We start from the raw sequence: 22,396 nt of genomic DNA, 5'->3' as shown, positions 1-22,396 counted from the left end.
ATGTAGGAAGTCAACCTATTACTGACACCTGCTGTCATTTAAGAGACACTACATGCTACAATTTTTTTTAATGCATTTTCTGTCATAAAAAGAACCCTACCAAATAATAAGCTACGCTGTAGTACTTTGGAGGACCAATTTTGACATAATTATAAATGCAGAAATACATTTTTCACAACCCAAAGTATCTTTAACTTGTTCTAGTTTAAAAACTAAAACACTATAATATTATATCAATTGGAGAATATTTGAAACCAACTGTGTGATTTGTGAAACTTCAACAACGGCTGATTTCCATGCTTTTTTCTTTCTTTCTTTCTTTTTGCACCTGGGCCACTTTAGGACTGGCCCAGCTACAAAACAAACTGTTGTAACCTAAACAAGTTTGATCTGATGTTCTGAAACACTCAAGTGTGACCAGCAGGCCAACAACAGGAAACCAGGAAGGGGAGAAAACTTTTCCACACCACTGAAGGTCTAATTTACGGACTCATCTTGATCAAGAGGTTTCATGAGGCAGCTGTTTAACTGCAGCCACCTCAAGAGTCCGTGGGACTTGTCTGGAATAAAGGAAAAATTAATCATGTCTAAAATAGGGGCAGTAACCTATGGAAAAGGATTAGAGCTGCTGAAAAAAAAATCTGACTCTTTTCTAAAAATTCTGATATTTCTCTCAAAATTCTAAACGTTTTGAGTTTTTACAAACAACTTCTCAGTTGTAAAAGGAATCATGGGGGAGCATTGTGACGACATGCTGATGGGGGAGTTTCTTAGAGACACAGGTCAATATCAAGGCGTCAGGATAGAGCTGTGAAGCAAAGTCATATTTCTTTAATTTCTGAAATATACAAAAATTTATCACAAGAGAAACGCTAAAACCAACTACTAATCAAATATTTTACAGTCGACTGCAGCTTTGCAGTTTGTTTATTCATAACTAAGCAACTTCCCTGTTAGCGTGGATTTTCATGTGTGCATTTAAGTTGGATTTTTGTGTAAACCTGTGTCCACAGAGATAACAACAGAAAGGTTTTTGACCTGTGTGGATTCTCGTGTGTTTCTTTAAACTTGATTTCCCTGTGAATCTTTGTCCACAGAGATTACAATGGAAAGGTCTCTCTCCAGTGTGGACGACCATGTGTTGTGCTAAATGTCCTTTTTGAGAAGATCTATATCCACAGATGCTGCAACAGTAAGATTTCTCTCCTGTGTGGACTCTCATGTGCCTGGTTAGACATGTTTTCAGGCTAAATCTTTGTCCACAGACATCACAACAGAAGGGTTTCTGTCCGGTGTGGAGCACCACGTGTTGCGCCAAATGTCCCTTTTGAGAGAATTTACGGCCACAGAGATCACAGCAGTAAGGTTTCTGTCCTGTGTGGACTCTGATGTGTCTGTTTAGACTTGATTTTGTGCTAAATCCATTTCCACAGAGTACGCAACAGTAAGGTTTAGGTTCCCTGTGGATTCTCATGTGTGTGTTTAAAGTTCGTTCATGGCTGAACATTTTTCCACAGTCTTCACAGTGAAACTTTTCTCCTGTCTGGACTTCTAAGTCCACGATTTCCTTCTCTTTCAATCCACTGTCATCCAAGGAGCTTAAATGTCCCGTTTCTGAATCTGCCATATGTCTCTGGAAAGAATAACAACGGAACAGTTGTTCGGTAATTTCAGAGACGCTTAAAACTCGGTCAACAAGGTCTTCCTCTGACTCAGGAGCTCTACTCTCCTTCCATTCACTGCCCATGTTTTTAGTTTTCAGTCCAGAGTCTGACAAGTGTGTCAGCTCAGAGACGGGGTACTTTACATCATCATCGTCCTCTTCATCCCTCTCAGTGTCTTCGGGCTCTAAGGAGTTGAAACCATCCCCATGATCTTCTATCTTGAGGGATTCCCATTCATCGTTCTCTTCTGGAAACGCTCTGTATTTAATTTGGTCTTGATAAAACTGCGAGAGCAGAGGGGGATGTTCATCATCTTCTGTCTTTATGGCAATAGCAGTGATTGGAAACTTGAAGGTATCAATCTTCTCCTTCCCACTGAACTGCCCTCCCCACAGACTAATGCAGATTCCCTCCTGTTCCTCTTTTACGTGGTGGGGCTCTGGGTCATACAGGTCAACACAAGGTTTGTGGTCATCAGAAGTTTCTTCTTTAACTACCATTAACTGTTGAACATCTGCAAGAAACATTGAAGCACATTACACATTTTAGAATGTATTTAGACTGCATCGCAGACTTTCACGTAAAGTGACTCACTAAACATTTCTCGGTTTAAACATTTTTTTTGACATTGGCAACTATTAAATAATCCTCACACAAAACATAATAAAAGAAAATTCAAGCTGCAAGCAGCACTGAGCGGCTCTCGCAGTCGAGTGCCTCTCTGACCGTGTAGCCACCACAGGGACTAGTTTGGGCGAAGTCCGACCTTCATAGACAAAAGCTATGGTCACTTCCTGTTTTACACGGTGATTTGCAACTAATTGTCAACACTGTGGCAACCACAAAAAGTCCACGAGTATCACATTTCACAGGTCAGAAACAAGTTTTAATTGAAAAAAAAAAGAGAGAGGTAGAGGAAGGTAGGTTAGTTGTGCTAGCTTGACTTTGACAACTTTTACATGTGCATATGCTGCAGAATTCAGCGTGTTTCGGTTCAGTTGAAAAAAATAACCAACACGCCTACGTTCTGACATGTAAACATTTCATCAGGTGTTTAAATTAGCTAATCAAACACAGATGTGTTCAGATGGTCATTTACTAATGACCGCAAAATAACCATCAAGCTTCAAAACATAATATTGTAACAAACTGAATATTCTGTTCTTTGTGTGGGAAATGTTTGCATATTTTTTTGGAGTAATCTTTACAAGAAAGTGGAATGTGAATGTGTTGTGTGCTGGTTTGTGTTGACACAAAAAAACTGATAGAGCTTGTGTATGGAACTTGTTCCTTTTGTGTGTGTGTGTGTGTGCCCTGTTCAGCAATGTGGAATATTTAAAATATGTAACTTTAACGTGATGTCAAATTCATTTTACACAAGAGAGGAATGCAGATGGAGGGCAGGCAGTGAAGTAGCTAAGGATCTACCATTTGGGGGAAAAAAAGATACTATTTGCACAGTTTACGCCTCCTCCATACATTTTAATGAAGGAAAGGGAAAAGGTTATAACAGAGTGCCAAAGGTAATAACTGGAGATGTGGATTTAAAATCTATATCTGAGGTCAGAAAGAGCGGAGTTTGCTTGATAATGGTGTGACAAAAAATAAATAAAAAAATTGCATAAGAAATCTGATTCTCAATACCACGATCAAAAACTATTTCACTATATTCCAAAATCCAATTTTAAAAATAAAATAAATCAGCTGTATGTCAGCCTCCATTTTTTTTAACTAGCTACTGTTTTTTTTTAACCTGTACTGTCTGACATTCTGGCAGACAGTACTAGAAAGTAAATGTATGGAAGGCACCAAAACAAGCAGGAAACTACAAAAGTGAAAGAGAGAAAGATTCAACCAGCCTCATCTTCGTTGAAGACAAACATTCAGACTGATTTTAGTCTTTTTTGTTTTCCAAATTCCTGGGACAACTGAGCTTGACAAGAGCTTCAGAAGAAACACTTTTTAAATACTGAACTTGACAGAAAAGGTATCCTTGCCATAAGTAAAGTGTACATGTTAGAACAGGCCAATGTACTGCCAGTGAGAACATAGTGTTTACTATATATTAACTTTTTTCCATTTGTGAAACTTCAATCAAAGGCAATATTAATGCTTCTTTTTTGTTTTGTTTTTCATCTGGATCACACTAGAACTGGTCCAGCAAAAAGCAAAAAAAGACAAGATCTCCTGTGTTTGTGCGGTTAGGAGTCTCTAATTTGATTAGCCTAATTGTAAAGGCAAATAAAATACCACTATCAACCAATAATATATTTTTCGCTTTTTCCTGCAGGCGACATGCGCAGTACAGTGGACGCTGACGTAGAGTGACGTCAACTGATAATCCCTCAATAAAGCACTTTATTGATACTGCTTGGTTTCAAGCAGGACTACAGTAACCTTCGTCAAAAGAACACATAAATGCATTTATACATGTCGCTGAAGACACTCTATGCGGACTTGGCAACATTTTTCTTTAAAGAATTTAGTACGAGTCGCGGGAGACCAGCGGCCTATGCGTGGTCAGTCTATCCGAGGCCAACACCAGCCGATCGGTGCTAATGGACAACAGAGGAAGTAGGTAATCAAGTGGGTGACCAGCCTGTCCAAAGCTAGTTACCGGCTGCTCAGTTACTGGTACCGGGCTAACAGAAATCAGATCCGTGGCTTCGCGAGAAGGAAGTAGCCACCGATGGGTGCACAATATCCCAGAAGCTAATCCACCTTAAAATCGTTTCTAGGCAACAGCTGACACATATATAAATAGAAAAAAATATACAAACCTAATCTGTGTAGCAGAACCGTGGGGTTGAAACGAGCCTCCATGGTGGCTTTCAAGGTCGCTACGTTGGTGTAATTCACTGTGTTCAAGCCAGCCTTCGGTTGGTTTGGACCCGCGAGACGGCAAAACAAAAGCGTTAACGGTGCCTTCGTTTACAAATGCCTTTCGAAATAAAAGCACGCTTCCGGTTCACGGTTGATTCCAGAGTCGTGGTAAGAAAGGACGTTTAAGAGGGGCTTTCAAAGTAAAATACTTCCTGTTCGTGTGTTAGTGGCTGGAAATGAAATTTATGCATATGAATGTGAATCAATAAATTGTTTTTAAAAGCTAATGTATCTAGAAAGATATGCAATATCTCCAAGTCCATGTTGGTGATGCTTAACATTTGATTATTCAGAATCTTTCTAATCCCAGGTCACGCTGAGACAATACAAATTCCATTCCAAAATACTTTATTGATCTTAAAGGGAAATTAAATTGTCCTCCGCTTTACAATTTTAAAACTGATCTGATGTGGAATTATATCCCTGAGTTGCTGTTCTTATTCCTGTTCTTATTAGAGACTTCTCTTCCTCCAGAATGACAAGGGAACTGCTCTAGAGGACACCCAGTAAATCTCCAACATCTGATGTGGAGTTTTAACATGGAAACCATTCAGAAGAGGACATTTTAGCTATATTCTATTATTTTCCTGCCCCTATATTAATTTTGTGGTTGTATTCTGCTAAATAAGGAGTATAATATGCAATGATTTAATTGAGAGCTCAGAATTTGGTTTCCAATTAACGGAGATACTCAGTTATTTGATTTTAATACAGCTTTGAGGCTTAATTTGAACCATGATTAGAACACATAAAACTATTTGTGACTTTTATGAAATAATACAATGATCATAGTAGTAAAATTACAATAGATTTGGCCACATATTTTTCATTTAGAGGATCAGAGGTCAGTAAAAAATGTCCTGTTTTGCAATTCTACATCAGTTCTGGATGGCATTTGCTGTGTGTCACCACTAGGGTTTCCTCTGTCACCGTGAAGTGAGAGAAGTCACTGGAAAACGGAGTTTTCCAGCAATAAGCATGTCAACTCATCACTCATTCATTTTTAATTCCTTTGTTTTGTTTTTTAATTATTATATTCGTTTTATTTCTCTACTTATTGCCAGGTTCTGGGAGCATTTTCTCCTACTCTCTTCCTTGCAATTTCCACCAGAGGGCGCACCGGAGCCAGGTGATGCAAATCATAGACATGAATAGACGCTTCATAGAGCGGGGTCGCCGGTTGCTGCGATACGTCATAGCGTCCGCCATATTGAATGTGGCCTATGTGCCAGTAAGCTAACACAAGTATATGGACCGAACTTCAGAAAGTGCCGTTCTACAAAGTATTTTAAGTTAATACCTGTAATTGACACCTTTTCTCACACACACTAATATATTTGGTAATCAAATAATTGACTAAAGACAGAGTTCCTAACTTTTGATGTGATTATTTAATTGTTTTGGTGGATTTCTGAATAAAGAGCACAATGTATTTATTTGATAGAAATGATTCTGATCATTTTTATATTGACACTGATGAACAGACACACACTTTTAGTGTTTTATTAAAGAACATATTTACATGATTCCATAATTTAATGTACATGTAATGTTTCAAGACAAGAAAAAAAATTATTTTCTTGTATTTATTGGGGCCTGCCATGCAAAGCAATGGCAGGAACCTATTGCTATTCTCCCAAGAAAAGTTTCTTTATTATTATTATTATAATTCTTTATTTTTCATCCGTAACCGTTAATGCGGCTCATACCGCTGCGTGCACACCTACAAAAGAGGTATCAAAACCTGCAGAAAATTCACGCCATTCCAGCTATTACTTTTGGTGGGATTCGGGATGAACATGGCGACATAATTCGCAAAAAACTACGAAAAAAACCCCATTATAATTCAATGGGAAAACTCCTACAAACGCCCTAATACCCTACTGGCTAAAACAGAGAATTGTCTCCCCCAGCTGGCTCAAATGAAGTATTGTAAGTCTGAAAAGCGAAAAGAGCAAGTATGAAAAAAAAAAAAGATTGTGCCTTGGATATACTGGATTAAACAAAACTTTAAATTTGATTGGTAAACATCCAACAGGTAGATGTGAGTGTGGTATGGATATGGAAACAGTAGAACATGTAATAATTAATTGTGGAAAATATAAAGCAAGTACAATAAATTAGGAAATATGATATAGAGACATTTAAACTTAATAAGATATTAATTAAACACAAAATAAATAAAGCGGTTATTACATTTTTGAAGGTAACAGGATTATATGTAAGACTTTAGATTGGGGAGCGGTTAACTGAAACGTGGGGCGTGCTAACCCCCTGCGCCACCACAGCACGCCCCATGAATATTTATGTTATTTCATAAAATTTCTTAAGAAAACTAAACTGATAGAAAGGATTTAGTGTTGTTTTTTTTTTAAGTTGCGCCCTGATCCACACTCCATACCAGTAGGTGGCGGTAATGCACACCATTAAGTTGCTTGCCAACCGCCATTAAAAACAAAAAGAAGAAGAAGAGCTTTCTGCTTCCGACTGCTTGGTTAAGGTAAGTATTATTAGAACTGCTTACAGTTGTTAAATGTAATGTGTTCTTTAAGAAATGTGATCGATTTTAAAAGTTTGACTGCTGTGGGATATTTTGTTGTGGCTCTGATAGCGTAGCTGCTAGCTTGATGGAACCACAATTTGTTCACATGTTAGCACTTTGCTAACTGGCTTTCGTGAAACCTGTTAGGCTACAAAATCTCTGTTAACATCAATCTGATCAGCTGAAATAAGGCAATTTTGTTTTACCTCAACCTAGAGCTATTGTGACTTGCAGAAATTGCCACAAATAACCGGAACTAGCATATTAAGCTACTTCACTGAATCAGTTGCTTCGGATACAGATACTCTCAGCTGCCGTCTTGTGCCGACAGTGAAAAACAGCAGAACTACATAATATTAGCTTGGTATGATGTAAATTATAATTTTTGTTTGAATTACATAAAATAACTTCATGATCTGAGTTTTTTTTCATTATGCTTGGCCTATCAATAATTTCAAATAATAAAACATAAAATATCTGGGTTTATTTTGTTCATCCGAACCAGAACCTCCAGGTTCTCCGTTGTAGAGTTTTACTGAAAATCAGCGGAGAAATATCTGTAGCGCAGCAGCTGCGGTACAGTCTGCCCACTAGAGTAGAACTGAACCGAACCAAACATGAACGTATTTCATCGCCTAACGAAAGACAAGGAAGCAAAGAGATTTCGGCTAAAGAAATCTGAACTTGATTACATTGCAGCATCCTTTAGCGTCGATGCCAATTTGTAGCGTGACGACGCCGGGCACAAACCAGACGGGCGCGCCTTGGCAGGCCCCGGCTAAATTTCTTCAGAAATTTTGTTTTTCTAGTTTTTTTTAATATATTATTGATAAATGACTTCATGTGCTGTGTCACCAGTCATTGTCAAACATTAAACTACATATTTTTCTTACTTTTTCCCAGAAAAAAATATTTATTACAGTATGTCAACTATTGACAGCAAAGAGGGAAATAATTCTAATAGAGTAAATTATTTTATTTCATTACATAAGCTGCATTAATATACTATTTCAGATTGAGATAGATTAATCTTTAATATTTATCTAATATTTCAGCTTCATAATTCTCTAAACATCATTTACGCTCTCTCAGTACCAAAAATCACAGCCACTACACTCCTTATTTAGTTGTACCGTTCTAATCTTACACTCCAAACAGAATGCTGGACCAATCGTAATTCTCTGTCTCCTGAAGCAACTCTCTGCTGACACAATTCATTTATTTTCTATGCAGTGCATCTGGAAAGTATTCACAGCAATTACATATCTTATGCTACAGTCTTATTCTAAATTGTATTTAATTCATCTCTTTCCTCGAAATTTTACACACATATCCCACTATGACGATGTGGAAAAACGTCAGCCGGAAAAGGCGCAGCGCTACTGTTTTACGGCGGCAGCTGTTTTGTGCTTGCTTTCGTTCCACCATAGACCCCGGAACAATTCCTGCACCGTAACGGTTGCTATCCGGGCGTATTAGTTGAGCACGCATCCTGGCTGTCTGAGGTTTCCCTAGTCAACAGAAAAATGCAGGTAAGGTATAATAAAGGGACGATTACTACACTTTTTATGCAAGTTGTGCAGGTTTAATGGTTTAATGTCAATGACGTTGCCAAAAATCCAATATGTCACATAGACTAAGTGCAGAAGGAAAACGAAAATAGAAATATATCACACATGATATCGTCATTGCAAGATATTCTAATGGCATGCAGCCCAGGTGTGAAAGTTTTGATGTTGATCTGGGGACAGAATCTGCTCTGAAGCCACAGTGGAGTCTGGAAGCATCACTTCAGCCAAAGGTTTGAAATCAGGGAACATTTCTCTAATTTAAGAACTCAAATTTCAGCAGCAGGAAAAGGTCATTAAGTGAGGCTGAGATGATAATAAAGTTTAACTTTGCCTGCAATATCACAAAAGAAGAACATTCCTTCTCTAAGTTTAAGTCTTACATAATTTTTCATAATAAAACTTTTCATTTTATTAGAAAAATAGCTTGAGTGCAATGAAATGTCCCATTTGAGGTGTTCATAAGACATTTATTTGACATAACGCATAAGTATTTGCACTTGTCATTTAGATTTTGTTTTAGCATTTTATCATTTATTGTTTCTTGATGTTTTAAAGTTTAGATTTCAGCTCACGGAAGCACTTTAAACACCTTTTCAATAAATTACCAGTGTTGTAGATTTGTGTTTCACATGGAGAACTTTACTAGATTGTTTACAAGTTAATATTGCCTTTCAAATTCAAAGTCAAAAATTCTCTATCAAATGTTGCAGTTACTCATAATTCTTCAATTATTTACAAGCAATGAGAAAAAAAATCAATGCATGTCATGTTCCGTGTTTTTCTGTGTATTTATTTCGAGTTTCTGTGTCTCTGAGTCTCCATGTTGTCCTGTCTCCCCTTGATTGTTCCCAGGTGTTTCTCCTCCCTGTAATTACCCTCTGTGTGTATTTAATCCCACTTGTGTCCTTTGTTCCTCGTCGCGTCATTCTGTCTGCCTGTTCGTTTTGCCACGCGTGTATTCTGTTGCTACCGGTGTGAGCCCTGGCTTAAGCTCAGTCTTGTGGACCGTTTGGAGCATTATTTATCATTAAAACAACCATCTTTCTCTCTTACCTGGGTCTCAGCGTCCGCCTCCACCACCACTCCCACAACACTTTATGACAATACATGGAAAAACTGCAGTGATTAAAGCGATCCAGTAAAAACTTGTGTCTACCTAAGAAATAAAAAAGTACAAAAGTTATTCTGGAACCCTGATCAGGGTAGACTTGATTGAATGTTCAGGAGTCTATCATGTTGCATGTCAAGGGACCAAATTATCCATTAGCTGTAGAATGAGGAAAATACTAATGTCTATAAAATTCATTGTTGATATCTGTTGTATTCCAATCATTGATTATTTTTCTTCTCTTTTAAACAGAACCCTCCAAATCAAGAACTCATCCACCCATCCTGCCATGACTGAAGCTGTGACTAGTGGCCCAAGTGGACCTTCAGGTATACTAACTCTATAACACAAGGAACTTTGATTGTTCCCTTTGGCCGTTATAATATGAAGTGCATGTTTTTGGTGTCTTGCATCACTCTAAGACACCTTAATGAGGCATGCCCACCACCCCAAAAATGATCTCTGGTCCATTCTGGCTCCACCACTTTCTGGACCCTGTTAGACCACATCAGACCTGGTCCAGTGGCTGTCCTAGACACCACACACCTGGCTTTTCTCAACTCGTGTACCTTTTTAAGCTGTCCATCTAATTCTCCAAGACATCCTCAAGATTGAAAACGATTGCAAAAATGCTAACGTGAATAGGAAGGCGGAAATCCTTGGCTGAACAGCTTGTACAAGCAAGGTTGTTAGAACACAGCTTGCACAAACCAATATCTCCTGTAGGACTGATCAACACATCACATCAGTAGCCATTGCTTGTAGGTGTCCCTATAAGAAATGGTTAAACTGAGAAAAAGCTTGGTGAGTCACTAAAGTCACTCAGTCCAGGCTGCAGTGTAAATACTTTCTAATGTGCATAATGTGTTTTAATGTTTTGTGCAGGTGATAAGCAGATGGTGGTGGTTAAAGAAGAAGCTCCTGAAGACCCCACACCTTGTCCTGATCTGCCTGACCCAAAGCTCCTCTACAGTCATGGAAAAATGTTTTGAGAATGATTCAAATGTTAATATTTACAAAGTGTACTGCGTCAGTTTTTATAACGGCAATTTGCATTTACTCTAGAATGTTATAAAGAGTGATCAGCGTAACAGCAATTAATTGCAAAGTCAATATTTGCCTAGAAAATGAACTTTATCCCCCAAAACACATTTCAACTTCATTGCAGCCCTGCCTTAAAAGGACCAGCTAACATCGTTTCAGTGATTGCTCCATTAACACAGGTGTGGGTGGTGATGAGGACAGGGCTGGAGATCAATCTGTCATGATTAAGTAAGAATGACACCACTGGACACTTTAAAAAGAGGCTGGTGCTTGGCATCATTGTTTCTCTTCTGTGAACCATGGTTACCTCGAAAGAAACACGTACAGTCATCATTGCACTGCACAAAAATGGCCTAACAGGAAAGGAAATCGCAGCTAGAAAGATTGCACCTCAGTCAACAATCTATCGCATCATCAAGAACTTCAAGGAGAGAGGTTCCATTGTTGCCATAAAGGCTTCAGGGCGCCCAAGAAAGACCAGCAAGCGCCAGGACCGTCTCTTAAAAGTGTTTCAGCTGCGGGATCGGGCTACCGGCAGTGCAGAGCTTGCTCAGGAATGGCAGCAGGCAGGTGTGAGTGCATCTGCACGCACTGTGAGGCGGAGACTCTTGGAGCAAGGCCTGGTCTCAAGGAGGGCAGCAAAGAAGCCACTTCTCTCCAGGAAAAACATCAGGGACAGACTGATATTCTGCAAAAGGTACAGGGAGTGGACTGCTGAGGACTGGGGTAAAGTCATTTTCTCTGATGAATCCCCTTTCCGATTGTTTGGGACATCTGGAAAACAGCTTGTTCAGAGAAGACAAGGTGAGCGCTACCACCAGTCTTGTCTCATGCCAACTGTAAAGCATCCTGAAACCATCCATGTGTGGGGTTGCTTCTCAGCCAAGGGAGTCGGCTCTCTCACAGTCTTACCTAAAAACACAGCCATGAATAAAGAATGGTACCAGAATGTCCTCCGAGAGCAACTTCTCCCAACCGTCCAAAAGCAGTTTGGTGATGAACAATGGCTTTTCCAGCATGATGGAGCACCTTGCCATAAAGCAAAGGTGATATCTAACTGGCTCAGGGAACAAAACATAGAGATTTTGGGTCCATGGCCTGGAAACTCCCCTGATCTTAATCCCATTGAAAACTTGTGGTCAATCATCAAGAGACGGGTGGACAAACGAAAACCTAGGAATTCTGACAAAATGCAAGCATTGATTGTGCAAGAATGGACTGCTATCAGTCAGGATTTGGTCCAGAAATTGATTGAGAGCATGCCAGGGAGAATTGCAGAGGTCCTGAAGAAGAGGGGTCAACACTGCAAATATTGACTTGCTGCATTAACTCATTCTGTCATTAAAAGCTTTTGTTACTCATAATATGATTGCAATTGTATTTCTGTATGTGATGACAACATCTGACATACACACATGAAAACCAGAGGGCAGCAGATCATGTGAAAATATAATATTTGTGTCATTCTCAATACTTTGACCATGACTGTACATAAAGGAGGAACAGGAGGGAGTGTTCATTAGACTGGGTGGAGAGCAGCTCTGTGAGAACGAGGAGATTCATGCCTTCCAAGTTTTCAGTCACTGCTACTGCCATAAAGAGTGAGGATGATAAACATTCCCCTTTGCACTCACAGCTTTATCAAGACCAAATTAAAGACAGATAGCCTCCAGAAGAGAACAATGGCAGATAACCAATCATGACAGAAGGTCATGGAGATGGTTCCAACTCCTTAGAACCTGAATGGAAGGAGAGTAGAGCTCCTAAGTCAAATAAAAACTTTAACAAGCCTTTTAGCTCCTCTGATGTTGCTGAAGAATTTGTTCATTGTTCAGTAATTTCCCTGCTGGGATGAATAAAGTACTTCTATTCTATTGTCTCTCCAGAAACACAGATTCCGAAATGGGGCCAACCTCGCTGGAGAATAAGGAATGTTTGACTGAGAAGAAAAATATGTACTCACGAAGGAAAGTCCAGACAGAATTGAAGCTTAACTGTGAAGACTTTGATAAAACATTCACTGGAAAAGAAGCTTTAACAAGGCATAAGAAGATCCACACAGGACAGAAAGATCTTTGTTGTGACCTCTACAGAGTCAGATTCAGCTGCAAATCATATTTAAACGCACATGTGAGGATCCACACAGGACAGAAACCTTTCTGTTGTGAACCTTGTGGACACAGATGCAAGCAGAAGTCACATTTAAACACACACATGAGAAACCACACCGGAGAGAAACCTTTCTGCTGTGATATCTGTGGTAATAGATTTGTCGAAAAATCGTGTTTAAACAGACACATGAGAATTCACACAGGAGAGAAACCTTTCTGTTGTGAACGTTGCGGACGTGGGTTCAGCGGAAAATCACACTTAAACACACACGAGAATTCATACAAGAGAGAAGCCTTTCTGTTGTGATCTCTATGGACACACATTTACTGAAAAATCTAGTTTAACCAAACACATGAAATTTCACACAGGGCAGAAACGTTTCTGTTGTGATGTCTGTGGACAACTATTCACCGTAAAATCTAGTTTAAACACATACATGAAAATCCACACTTGACAGAAACCTTTCTGTTGTGATCTCTGTGGACAAAGATTTGTCCAGAAATCACTTTAGACCGACACACGAGTATCCACACTGGACAGAAACCTTTCCATTGTTATATCTGTAGACATAGATGTAGCCTGAAGTCAAATTTAACTAAACATATGAGAATCCACACATGACAGAAACCGTTTCGGTATATGTCTGTGGACAAAGTTTTAGCCTGAAGTCAAGTTTAAACAGGCACATAAACATCCACACAGATCAGAAATCTTTCTCTTGTGATATTTGTGGCCAAAAATTTAACCGAAAGTCACATTTAAACACACATATGACAATCCACACAGGACAGAAACCTTTCTGTTGTGAACTTTGTGGACACAGATGTAATATAAAATCAAATTTAAATGCACACATGAGAATCCATACAGATTCTACAAATATTTAAACTGCACACCTGCAGTTGGCTGTAATATATGTATCCGTTGCTATGAAAGGTCATCACTTGTTGGTTTCTGCATTTCTCTCGTGGTTAAAAATGTTATTTTAGTCTTAAAGCATTTTGTGAATTTGTTTGCAGTTGCATAACTGGTGGTTTCTTATCCAGTCATGTTTTATTCACTGTCTCGTCTATGGGTCAGGTTGAGTTACTGTCAAATGTGCAGGTGCATGTAAGTAGGGTTTTGTTGTTTCAGATATATAATTAGAGCACATCACTGTCACTGAGTTGACCATGAAATCCATTGTATACAAGAATATCCCTGTGTCGAAATAAATTCAGCTGAATCTTTGACCAAAGTGGATCAGTGACAGGTAGGCCTGTCGAGATAAACGATAAATCAATTAATCGTACGATAAATTAAAACTATCGGCGTCATTTTAATTATCGGCATTATCGTCTCTTCCGGACTTTTTCTCTTTCTGTTGATGACACCGAATGAAAAAAGGCTCAACTCCGGTGCTCTCCACTGACCCTCCCTTCCTCATTTCCTTAGTGTAAAGCCCAGCGCAGACGACACGATCTTAGAGCTGCCGGCCCATTTTCAAAACCTGACAGACCACAAACTAGCCGACAGAAATCCTAGGTATTCAAATGTTATTCCATCGGGTTCGTTCCTGCCATGTGGTGTCCAACAATGGGCACAAAATAATGGCTACAAGTTCAGTGAACTAATTTAAAAACCAGGCATTAATCAATGCTTTACTACAGTCTACCTGCAATGCATGTGGCTAGTGTCAGCGTAAAGTCCTGACTGAATGAAAATCATTATAACCTATTTATGATTAACGAAGAACAGCTTAGTAGTTACCGGGTTTATCAACTGCGGTAGCAATTTCGCTCCAACTCCTCCTCTTGTCATTTCTGTATTCTTTGCACAAAATGTTGAATAAACATTAATGTTGTTTCCACATATCATCTCCAAGGTTCCCTGGACTTCGGGTTGCGAAGTAACGGCGTAAAGCACGGGGGAGAATCCGCACTTTCTGATTGACTGCCTGTCACATTCAACAGGCTGCGTTAAGCTCCCAGACGGGGAAAACCCCTGATTTAGATCGGAGCGGCAACGACGATCTACCGTAACACACCACACACTACAGGATGATCGGTTATGAAATCGTAAACTACAATCTTAGAACGACCAACGTTCTAAGATTGTTGTAAGAGGAAAATCAGGGTAAAAAATCATGTAGTGTGAACTACTGCATCAGGTAGTTGATGTGCCCTTTTTCTCTATTTAAATCTAATTATTACTGAAGGTCAACATGATATACACACTTCATAATCTGCTCTCTTGGTTAAATGCAGTATTTATTTCCACTTTCCCTTTATGTTTAGTTTTCATTCAAGTACATTTTTTGTTAATGAAGACTGAGAATCCATTTTACTTTTGTTTTTGGTTGTTTTATCAGTTCCAGTGTTAAATATTTCTTTGAAAATAAAGTGTATCTATCTTTGGCAGGAAATCGCATGCATTATTACGTCATTTCCATTAAATCAGTGTAAAAAGGTCTTCAAACAATATTATCGTTTATCGCAATAATTTTTGAGACAATTAATCGCTCAGCAAAATTTATTATCGTGACAGGACAAAAATCCCAAACAAAGAAGTAAATCTAAATGGGGTCAGCTAATGGGAAAAGAAAATCAAGGTACCACAGCCTAATTACAATCCACATTGAGATAATGGAATCCCGCCAGAGCTGTTATGAAATAGATATCTTCAAATTTCATGGAAAACAATCTCAATCAGATTTATTTCCACTGAAGTGCACATCTCAAACAATATTCACAGCCATTTTGATAATATCAGAATCTTTATTTTGTTCAAATAAGTGTTCAGAGAAATCCAAACTTTACAAATGAATCGAATGGGGAAAAAAAATAAAATGTGTTGTACTTTTAACACTGTCGTCTCTTTTTCCTCTTTTAGCAAATGGTTCCATCACAATATATATTTCACAAATATGAAAACATTAGTTAAAGGGTGAATCTCTGACACTTTTTTTTTAACATCAGAATGTCATTTTCTACAATATCAACTATGAAGCAAATCAGTGTTTATAGATAGCTGATCCTTATGGTTAAAGAATTAAAAATAGTAACTGTTCTGGAGGTTTGAATTTGTAAACCTCAAAATACTGTTTGAATTTTGTTGTCCTTGTGACAATGACAATAAAGATTTATCTTATCTTATCTTATCTTATCTTATTATTCACATCTGATAAATGCTGAGTAGTTTTAAAATGTCCAACAGCTGATACATCTGTGGAAGCTGACAATAGGCGTCTCCTATCTGGTTGGGGTGGAAACCCCAACCTCAAAACAAGCATCCACAAAAGAAATCAGCAAAACATGCAACACAACAACCCCAAATGAATCCAAAATAAATAAATAAAAAGCAGAACCTGGACTTCCAGGGATCCCCAACACTCGGTCCTCCGCCCTTGTCACCAGACCTGGACGACGTCTTTCATCCACGAGCCACCAAGGCTGGGTGGAAGGCTCCACAATCAAATGCGCTTTACAACCCCACTTGTGTGCTCCTAGTCCAGCTGCTCCACCGATCGGCTTGTCTCCGACTGCCTCTGCCCTTTCCTTCATTATCCTGCCCATTCTTGATCACCTGCTTTTTTTTAATTTCCCCATCTTGGCTTTCACGCCGCTGCAGTTGATAGAAAACACTTGGGCTGACACTAGGCCTCTATAATCTTGTCGGGGTGGCAACCCTGGCCTCAAAACCAATATCCACAAAATAAATCAGCAAAACATTCAACACAACCCCAAATGAATCCCAAAAAAAAAAAACTTAATCTTGCTGCTTGTTTTCATTCTGCTGTTTTTACTGGAAGAAATCCAGAACAAAATCTTCTCATTATTTTATGCCCAGCTTAATAAATTGACTCCGAAACATTATGTAACTTTAAGATATTGGGTCCACAGTTCTTCTGGTCTCACTGATGGGATTTTTGCAATGTTTGTATCTTACACAACTTTGATGTTTTTTGCTCACTGAGAAGAAACAGAACATTTCTTCAGCGTTTCATGTTTCCCTGCTGTTCCAAAAAAAAAAAAAAAAAAAAAACGGAGAAAAGAAGGAATTCGGCAACCCCCTCCACTTCTCTCTTGCACAACAGCCTCCTAATTTATGTTTCCTTTCTTTCGGGAGGAAGGCTTTAAAAGAGCCGTTTCTGGTTTTGGGGGTTAGTTACAACAGCACCATGGTGTCGGAAAAACAACCAGTTCTTGGGGTTGCTCTTTTTCTAATTGCCCTCATTTCCCATGGTGAGTTTTAAGACTTTTTACAGATGTACGTCTGAGTGATTGCCGTGTTCTGAATCATTTTAAAAGCTGTGAAATATCCCATCAGGTGAGGGTATAATCGGTGGCAGAGAGGCAGCGCCACACTCTCGACCCTACATGGCCTCCATCCAGGTACCACAGGGCAACTCGCTGAAGCATGAATGTGGGGGATTTGTGGTTGCAGATCAGTGGGTGATGACTGCAGTACACTGTATGCCGAACGGGTGAGGGAACTTTCTTCTAACCACCAAACAGGCAGGGAAGACGTTGTGTTATTTATCGTTTTTTTCTTGTGGAGGAATTTGCTCTGCGATTTTGAGCAACTATAATTTGTTTGAATAGTTGCTTATTTTCTTTTTCAACATCTTTGTCCTTGTACAGTGCAAATGGAAGGAAGGTGGTGCTGGGCGTCCACTCGCTGAGTGAAGCTGAAGATACAAAGCAAACCTTTGACATCATGGAACTACACAACCATCCCGACTTCAGCATAGAAAATTATGATAATGACATTGCTCTAATCAAGGTAAGCCTAACATTTTTGTGTCAGTTTTGTTTGATTTAGATCGGAATTGATCAATTATTTTACATTCATCAGGTCAAATACAGAAACGTTTATTTTTTATATATTATTAGAAGCATTAAAACTAAGAACTCCCATTTATTTTTTTGGTCAATAATAACATCAACCAACAGCATTTTTTGATGCACTTCCGTGAGTTCAATACATGTGATGATGTATTGAGGGCCATTGTAGATGGCAATAAAAAAAAGTAGGAGTAAATTTCAGATTTTTTTTGGCAGATTAATCTAATACATTTTCTTGAAAAAACTCTGAGCTTCAAAAGTTGAACATTTTAGATTTCTTGAAGTGGCCAATTTTCGACTTTGAAAATCATAGATTTTTTTTCCCTAGAAAATTTCTGAGATTAATCTCAAAATTTTTGTTTTTTTCTGGCAAATTTTCAACTTTTGAAACTCAGAAATGTAAGTTTTCTTCTAGAAAATCTTTTGAGTTTAAACTCAAAATTTATGAGCTTTTTGGCAATAATTTTCCTCCTTTTATTTCTGTCTAGAATGGCCCTAATATGCCGTTCTAAATTTATGCTTTGACATACACATACAGTGATTCCATAAATCCTTACATTCCAGTTGTACTTGGACCAGCTAGTGACCAAGTAAATCTCTGTGTTGTAATATTACAACATATCTATTTAAAATCATTTTAAACAACCATTACGAATGCGTTTTTTATTTATTTTATTTCTGGCTTTCTACTCATTCTTAGACTGAACTCTATTGTTCCCTCTTGGAACGATATTGCGTAGATTTGCTTTGGGCGATCGTTACAATGTCTAGAACACGCTGACGTACATAATTTTTTGTGCAACACTTGTCCAAAATGTAAATAAATTTAACATTAAAACTAAAAAAACAAAACACAATTTGAAAACATAATTTAATCTCACCATGTCAAATAAAAACACATAAACGTTTTGTGATATTTTCGCAGTTGGACCGACCATTCAACGCCTCTGATGCCGTCAGGGCCGTTGAACTGCTGCGAGCGGGAGGCACAAACCCCGACACGGGCGCGGCGGTGGAGACGGCTGGCTGGGGGTCGCTGGACAACCTGGGGTCAAGGCCGGACAAACTCAAAGAGGTGGTGATCGAAGTGATCAACCGGGTTAAATGCAAACGCACCGACTACTTCGGCAGAAAGTTCACCAACAACATGATATGTGCCCACAAAGTCTGCCGAGAGGACTGTGTTTATGGAATGGAAGACAGCTGTGATGTAAGTTGTAGCTTTTGCTTAAATCAAAACAAAAACATTTAAGATTTCTTCAGTAACATTTTAACAACCCCATAATCTCCCAAAATAAAAAATACATTTAGCGACTCTTATCTGCTTAATTTCCATTCCTTTAGGGCGACTCTGGTGGTCCTCTGCTTTACAACGGCGTCGCCGTTGGCATCACCTCCAATGGAGGGAAAAAGTGCGGCCAAATTAAAAAGCCCGGAGTTTACACCATCATCTCCCACTTCACCGAGTGGATAGACAACACCATGGGCACTCAGCCGGCTGCAGCTCCACAGGAAGCAAGTTAGAGTTCACACGAAGCAACAGTGTTGGACCACGAGGTTATGACTTCTGACTCTAGCACTGTGAACATACTGCAAACATGTATAATCTCATTAATTTCACCCGTGTATCTCACCTTTTTTTTTTTTTTAAAACAAAGAATAAAGTTTTGTCACCGTTTCATGTTTGTTCCAAACATATGCATGTCCATTCAGCTTTCTTTCGCATACGGATGAAAACAGAGGTGAAATTTTAAATAACGTTCAAATTGCTCTGCTGGTAACATGATGCTTTGAGGACGGACTTCTATTTTTTAAGGATGAATCACTTCTTTGGGTAGAACAAAGTAAAAGAAAACCTGTCAGGGACAGCAAGAGACTTCAGACTGGCATGCCCTAGTCAAAGTTGATAGACACCAAAAAAAAAAAATCTAAAATCTTTTCTTTACAGTGCAAAATATTAAAAAACTCAAAGAATATGAATTTGATTTTTTTTTGCAAAGTACTGCGTGTTAAACCCAGTGAAGAGAAGAAACACATAAAATGAGTCGATGAACATGAAAGATTCCCTAAGCCACAGAAATAGAGTATCGTGAGTTTGCAGTTATGGAGGAAAACACCAAAACAGGACAAGTGATTTACATTCAGAATGATACATTTTTATTGCTTTCTGTACAGTGGATTAAGAAAAAAAAAGATCAAAAAGGCAATAAAAAGTCATACCATATAACTCTTTTTTTTTCTGCAGATGTTTTTGAGGAATGCCTCTTAGGCAAGAATTACATTTCTTAAGCAACCCAGATATCAACAACACAATCTCAGAGACTTGAGAGAAAGCAGAAAAAAAAAACAACCTTCCAAGTAAAGCAGACATAAATGAGGAGCAGATGTACTTTATCATTCCCTCCCTTCTTGGCTGTGTAGACATGTACACCAATAATGTGAGTTCTGTTACTTAGACAAACCAAACAAACCACCACCATTACATGTTTCCACTTTTCTTCTGTCATTACAGGTAGCTTACATTTAAAAAAAAAAAAAAAAAACTATTTAAAGTTGATTTTGGTGACCTTTCCTCACTTAGAGATACATTTCTTTATGATGTAAAGCACTTTGAACTGCCTTGTTGCTGAAATGTGCTGTACAAATAAACTCAATTAATTGACATGTGCTCTCCAGCCACACAGAGCCATTTTATAGCACAATCAAGTAACTGTTACCTTCAGTTGTTATAAAAATGATGTATGCTAACAAACACGTTCACGTGTGATTTTATCTGCGTTTCTTAAACAATGGAAACACCATTAATTAAATTTTTGTTTGTTTTTTCAATTTTAGCAGAACATTGACGAGTTTTTTGCACATTTGTATTGGAATTGCAGCTAGTGATAGAGATGGGGTGTTTAACTGAAGCAGAGCAGCAGTGTAGGCGGTGAGATCACTTTTTCACAGCGTCAAAAGTGTAAGGAAATACATATGATCAACATGATATCGATAAATACTGCCAGAGCAGCAGTGTTAATATTGATATCGGCTCAAACTTTCAAATGACTGCATCCCTCGTAACTCCTCTTCTGTAGCTTGGAAAATGTACCTGTAACAATAATAGCTCACTTTGTAGCTCCAAAGTGACAACACTGGCACGGCTTTCTTTAGACGGGCTCTTTATTAAATGCCGTGAAAACTACAGAAATAAAACACAAAGATTTAGACATGGATACATTTCCAAACATACAGGTGACACGTGCTTTGACAAAAAGCTTACCTCGTGGCCGCCTGCCACTTCGGAGGTCTTTAACCGGTTGATTCGTCGTTGTTCACTCTAAACCAAAAATATGAAGTAATTAAAACACCATAACCATATTCTATCTTTTAGAAATAAACATACATTTTTTCAAGAAATAAACTATCTTATTGACACTTACACACTTTTTAAGTCAACCTGGACAAAATATACACAGAAATCTAAAATTATGTTCAATGTCATTACAAAAATTAAAAGCAGCAGCAAAAGTTAATATCACAACTTTCCAATTATTTTGGAAATGAAATAATCTGAGTTTATTTTAGCTACGTTTCATCATGTTTACAACATTTTTTTGTTTTTAGAAACATATACTGAGGGATGACTCTTACCATCAGGCGGTTTTGCCTGCAGCTGCAGCATGGAGCTGTGGCTCATCATTGCCTGCTGAATATTCTCTCTGTCCGTTTCATGTTGGGGTTTTTTTCCCTCTGCCTCCTTCCTTCTTTCCTCTGCATGTCTTATCTTCAGGTCCTCCATTTCCTTGGTTCTTCTCTCCTCCTCTTTTCTCACCTTCTCCATAAAAACCTGTTCTTTCTCCTCCGCCTCTTGCGCCTTCTGCTTTAGCGTGTTCATGGCCGAGTCCTCCACACACCGTCTCTTTGATTTCTCAAAGAGACGGTGACTTTCCCGTTTTCCACAGAGAGAATGACCAGGAATCTCAAAGCCTCTGCTCTGAAGTGCGACTGCAGGATCTCAACCATCCTTCTCTCCTTTTTCGTGTAATAGCCGCCTTGGACCAACAGTAAGAAAGCGCGATTCCACCTTCGCAAGACTTGAAGCACCATCAATGGTCTGACCAATGGCCTCATCTGGCATGTCTTCTTTGAAATCCTTATAGTTCAAGCTGATCGAAAGCGAATCCATCGCCAAAGTCACAGACTTGTTTGGATCCTGGAGAGCTAAAGGTAGACTGGAAACATTTATCTCCCGAGCTGTTCTGGAGCAAAGATTTCAAGGACTCCCATTCCTCCACCACGCCAATGACAGCCATCGCATGTTTTGTGTTGGTTAACCCATCTGTCGAACAAAGCACTTGTCAGATAGTGGAAGTGCCTACACCAAGTAGCCACATTTTAAGAAGGCTAAATTACGCGTTTTGTTTCTAAATTAAATTAGAAATCAGAGAATATAAACTCACCTTGAGACATGTCTTTTGCAGATGAGTGCTGATACTGGATACCCTGGCTCTGTTGCAAGCAGTCTTCCTGATTCCACCTGCTCGTAAGGAAGTGCATACCAAGCATTCGAGTTCCACAGTGTGGCTCTTCCTCGTGCCTGTGAACACAAAAGAACTCCCATTTTAGCCCACGGCAAGTCTTTCTGCTTGTTACATTGCCTTGCA

The 22,396-nt window shown here is 38.7% G+C and overlaps 3 protein-coding genes and 1 long non-coding RNA gene across 6 annotated transcripts; 2 read left to right on the top strand and 2 right to left on the bottom strand.

Moving 5' to 3' along the window:
- Positions 1-319: 319 nt before the first annotated feature.
- LOC102221262 (gastrula zinc finger protein XlCGF57.1-like) lies at positions 320-4,594 on the bottom strand. The gene is made up of 2 exons (XM_005815256.2): positions 4,445-4,594; positions 320-2,178 (listed from the first exon to the last, which is right to left on the bottom strand). The coding sequence occupies exons 1-2, from the start codon at positions 4,485-4,487 to the stop codon at positions 938-940; spliced, it is 1,284 nt and encodes a 427-aa protein (XP_005815313.2). The 5' UTR covers positions 4,488-4,594; the 3' UTR covers positions 320-937.
- Positions 4,595-7,007: 2,413 nt separating this feature from the next.
- On the top strand, positions 7,008-10,906 carry LOC111612155. 2 transcript variants are annotated; one of them, XR_002754442.1, is made up of 4 exons: positions 7,008-7,047; positions 8,520-8,621; positions 10,021-10,097; positions 10,654-10,906. It is a non-coding gene; the product is annotated as an uncharacterized LOC111612155 (long non-coding RNA). The 2 variants fall into 2 exon arrangements; XR_002754441.1 differs by lacking the exon at positions 7,008-7,047 and having other exon boundaries at positions 7,853-8,621.
- Positions 10,907-17,031: 6,125 nt separating this feature from the next.
- Positions 17,032-19,448, top strand: LOC102225583 (complement factor D-like). Its single transcript, XM_005815670.3, has 5 exons — positions 17,032-17,147; positions 17,233-17,389; positions 17,547-17,688; positions 18,676-18,960; positions 19,095-19,448. The coding sequence occupies exons 1-5, from the start codon at positions 17,084-17,086 to the stop codon at positions 19,272-19,274; spliced, it is 828 nt and encodes a 275-aa protein (XP_005815727.1). The 5' UTR covers positions 17,032-17,083; the 3' UTR covers positions 19,275-19,448.
- A 1,339-nt stretch (positions 19,449-20,787) lies between these two features.
- On the bottom strand, positions 20,788-21,891 carry LOC111612154 (troponin T-like). 2 transcript variants are annotated; one of them, XR_002754440.1, is made up of 3 exons: positions 21,384-21,891; positions 21,013-21,069; positions 20,788-20,931 (listed from the first exon to the last, which is right to left on the bottom strand). XR_002754440.1 is itself a non-coding variant. In XM_023352362.1 (2 exons), the coding sequence occupies exons 1-2, from the start codon at positions 21,625-21,627 to the stop codon at positions 21,065-21,067; spliced, it is 249 nt and encodes an 82-aa protein (XP_023208130.1). In that variant the 5' UTR covers positions 21,628-21,891; the 3' UTR covers positions 20,921-21,064. The 2 variants fall into 2 exon arrangements, 1 of the variants encoding a protein (XP_023208130.1); XM_023352362.1 differs by having other exon boundaries at positions 20,921-21,069.
- Between the last annotated feature and the right edge of the window lie 505 nt (positions 21,892-22,396).

This window comes from Xiphophorus maculatus, chromosome 19 (assembly GCF_002775205.1).
Source record: "Xiphophorus maculatus strain JP 163 A chromosome 19, X_maculatus-5.0-male, whole genome shotgun sequence".
Taxonomy (NCBI): domain Eukaryota; kingdom Metazoa; phylum Chordata; class Actinopteri; order Cyprinodontiformes; family Poeciliidae; genus Xiphophorus; species Xiphophorus maculatus.
The sequence above is the reverse complement of the archived record's forward strand: the minus strand, read 5'-3'. Positions and strand labels throughout refer to the sequence as shown.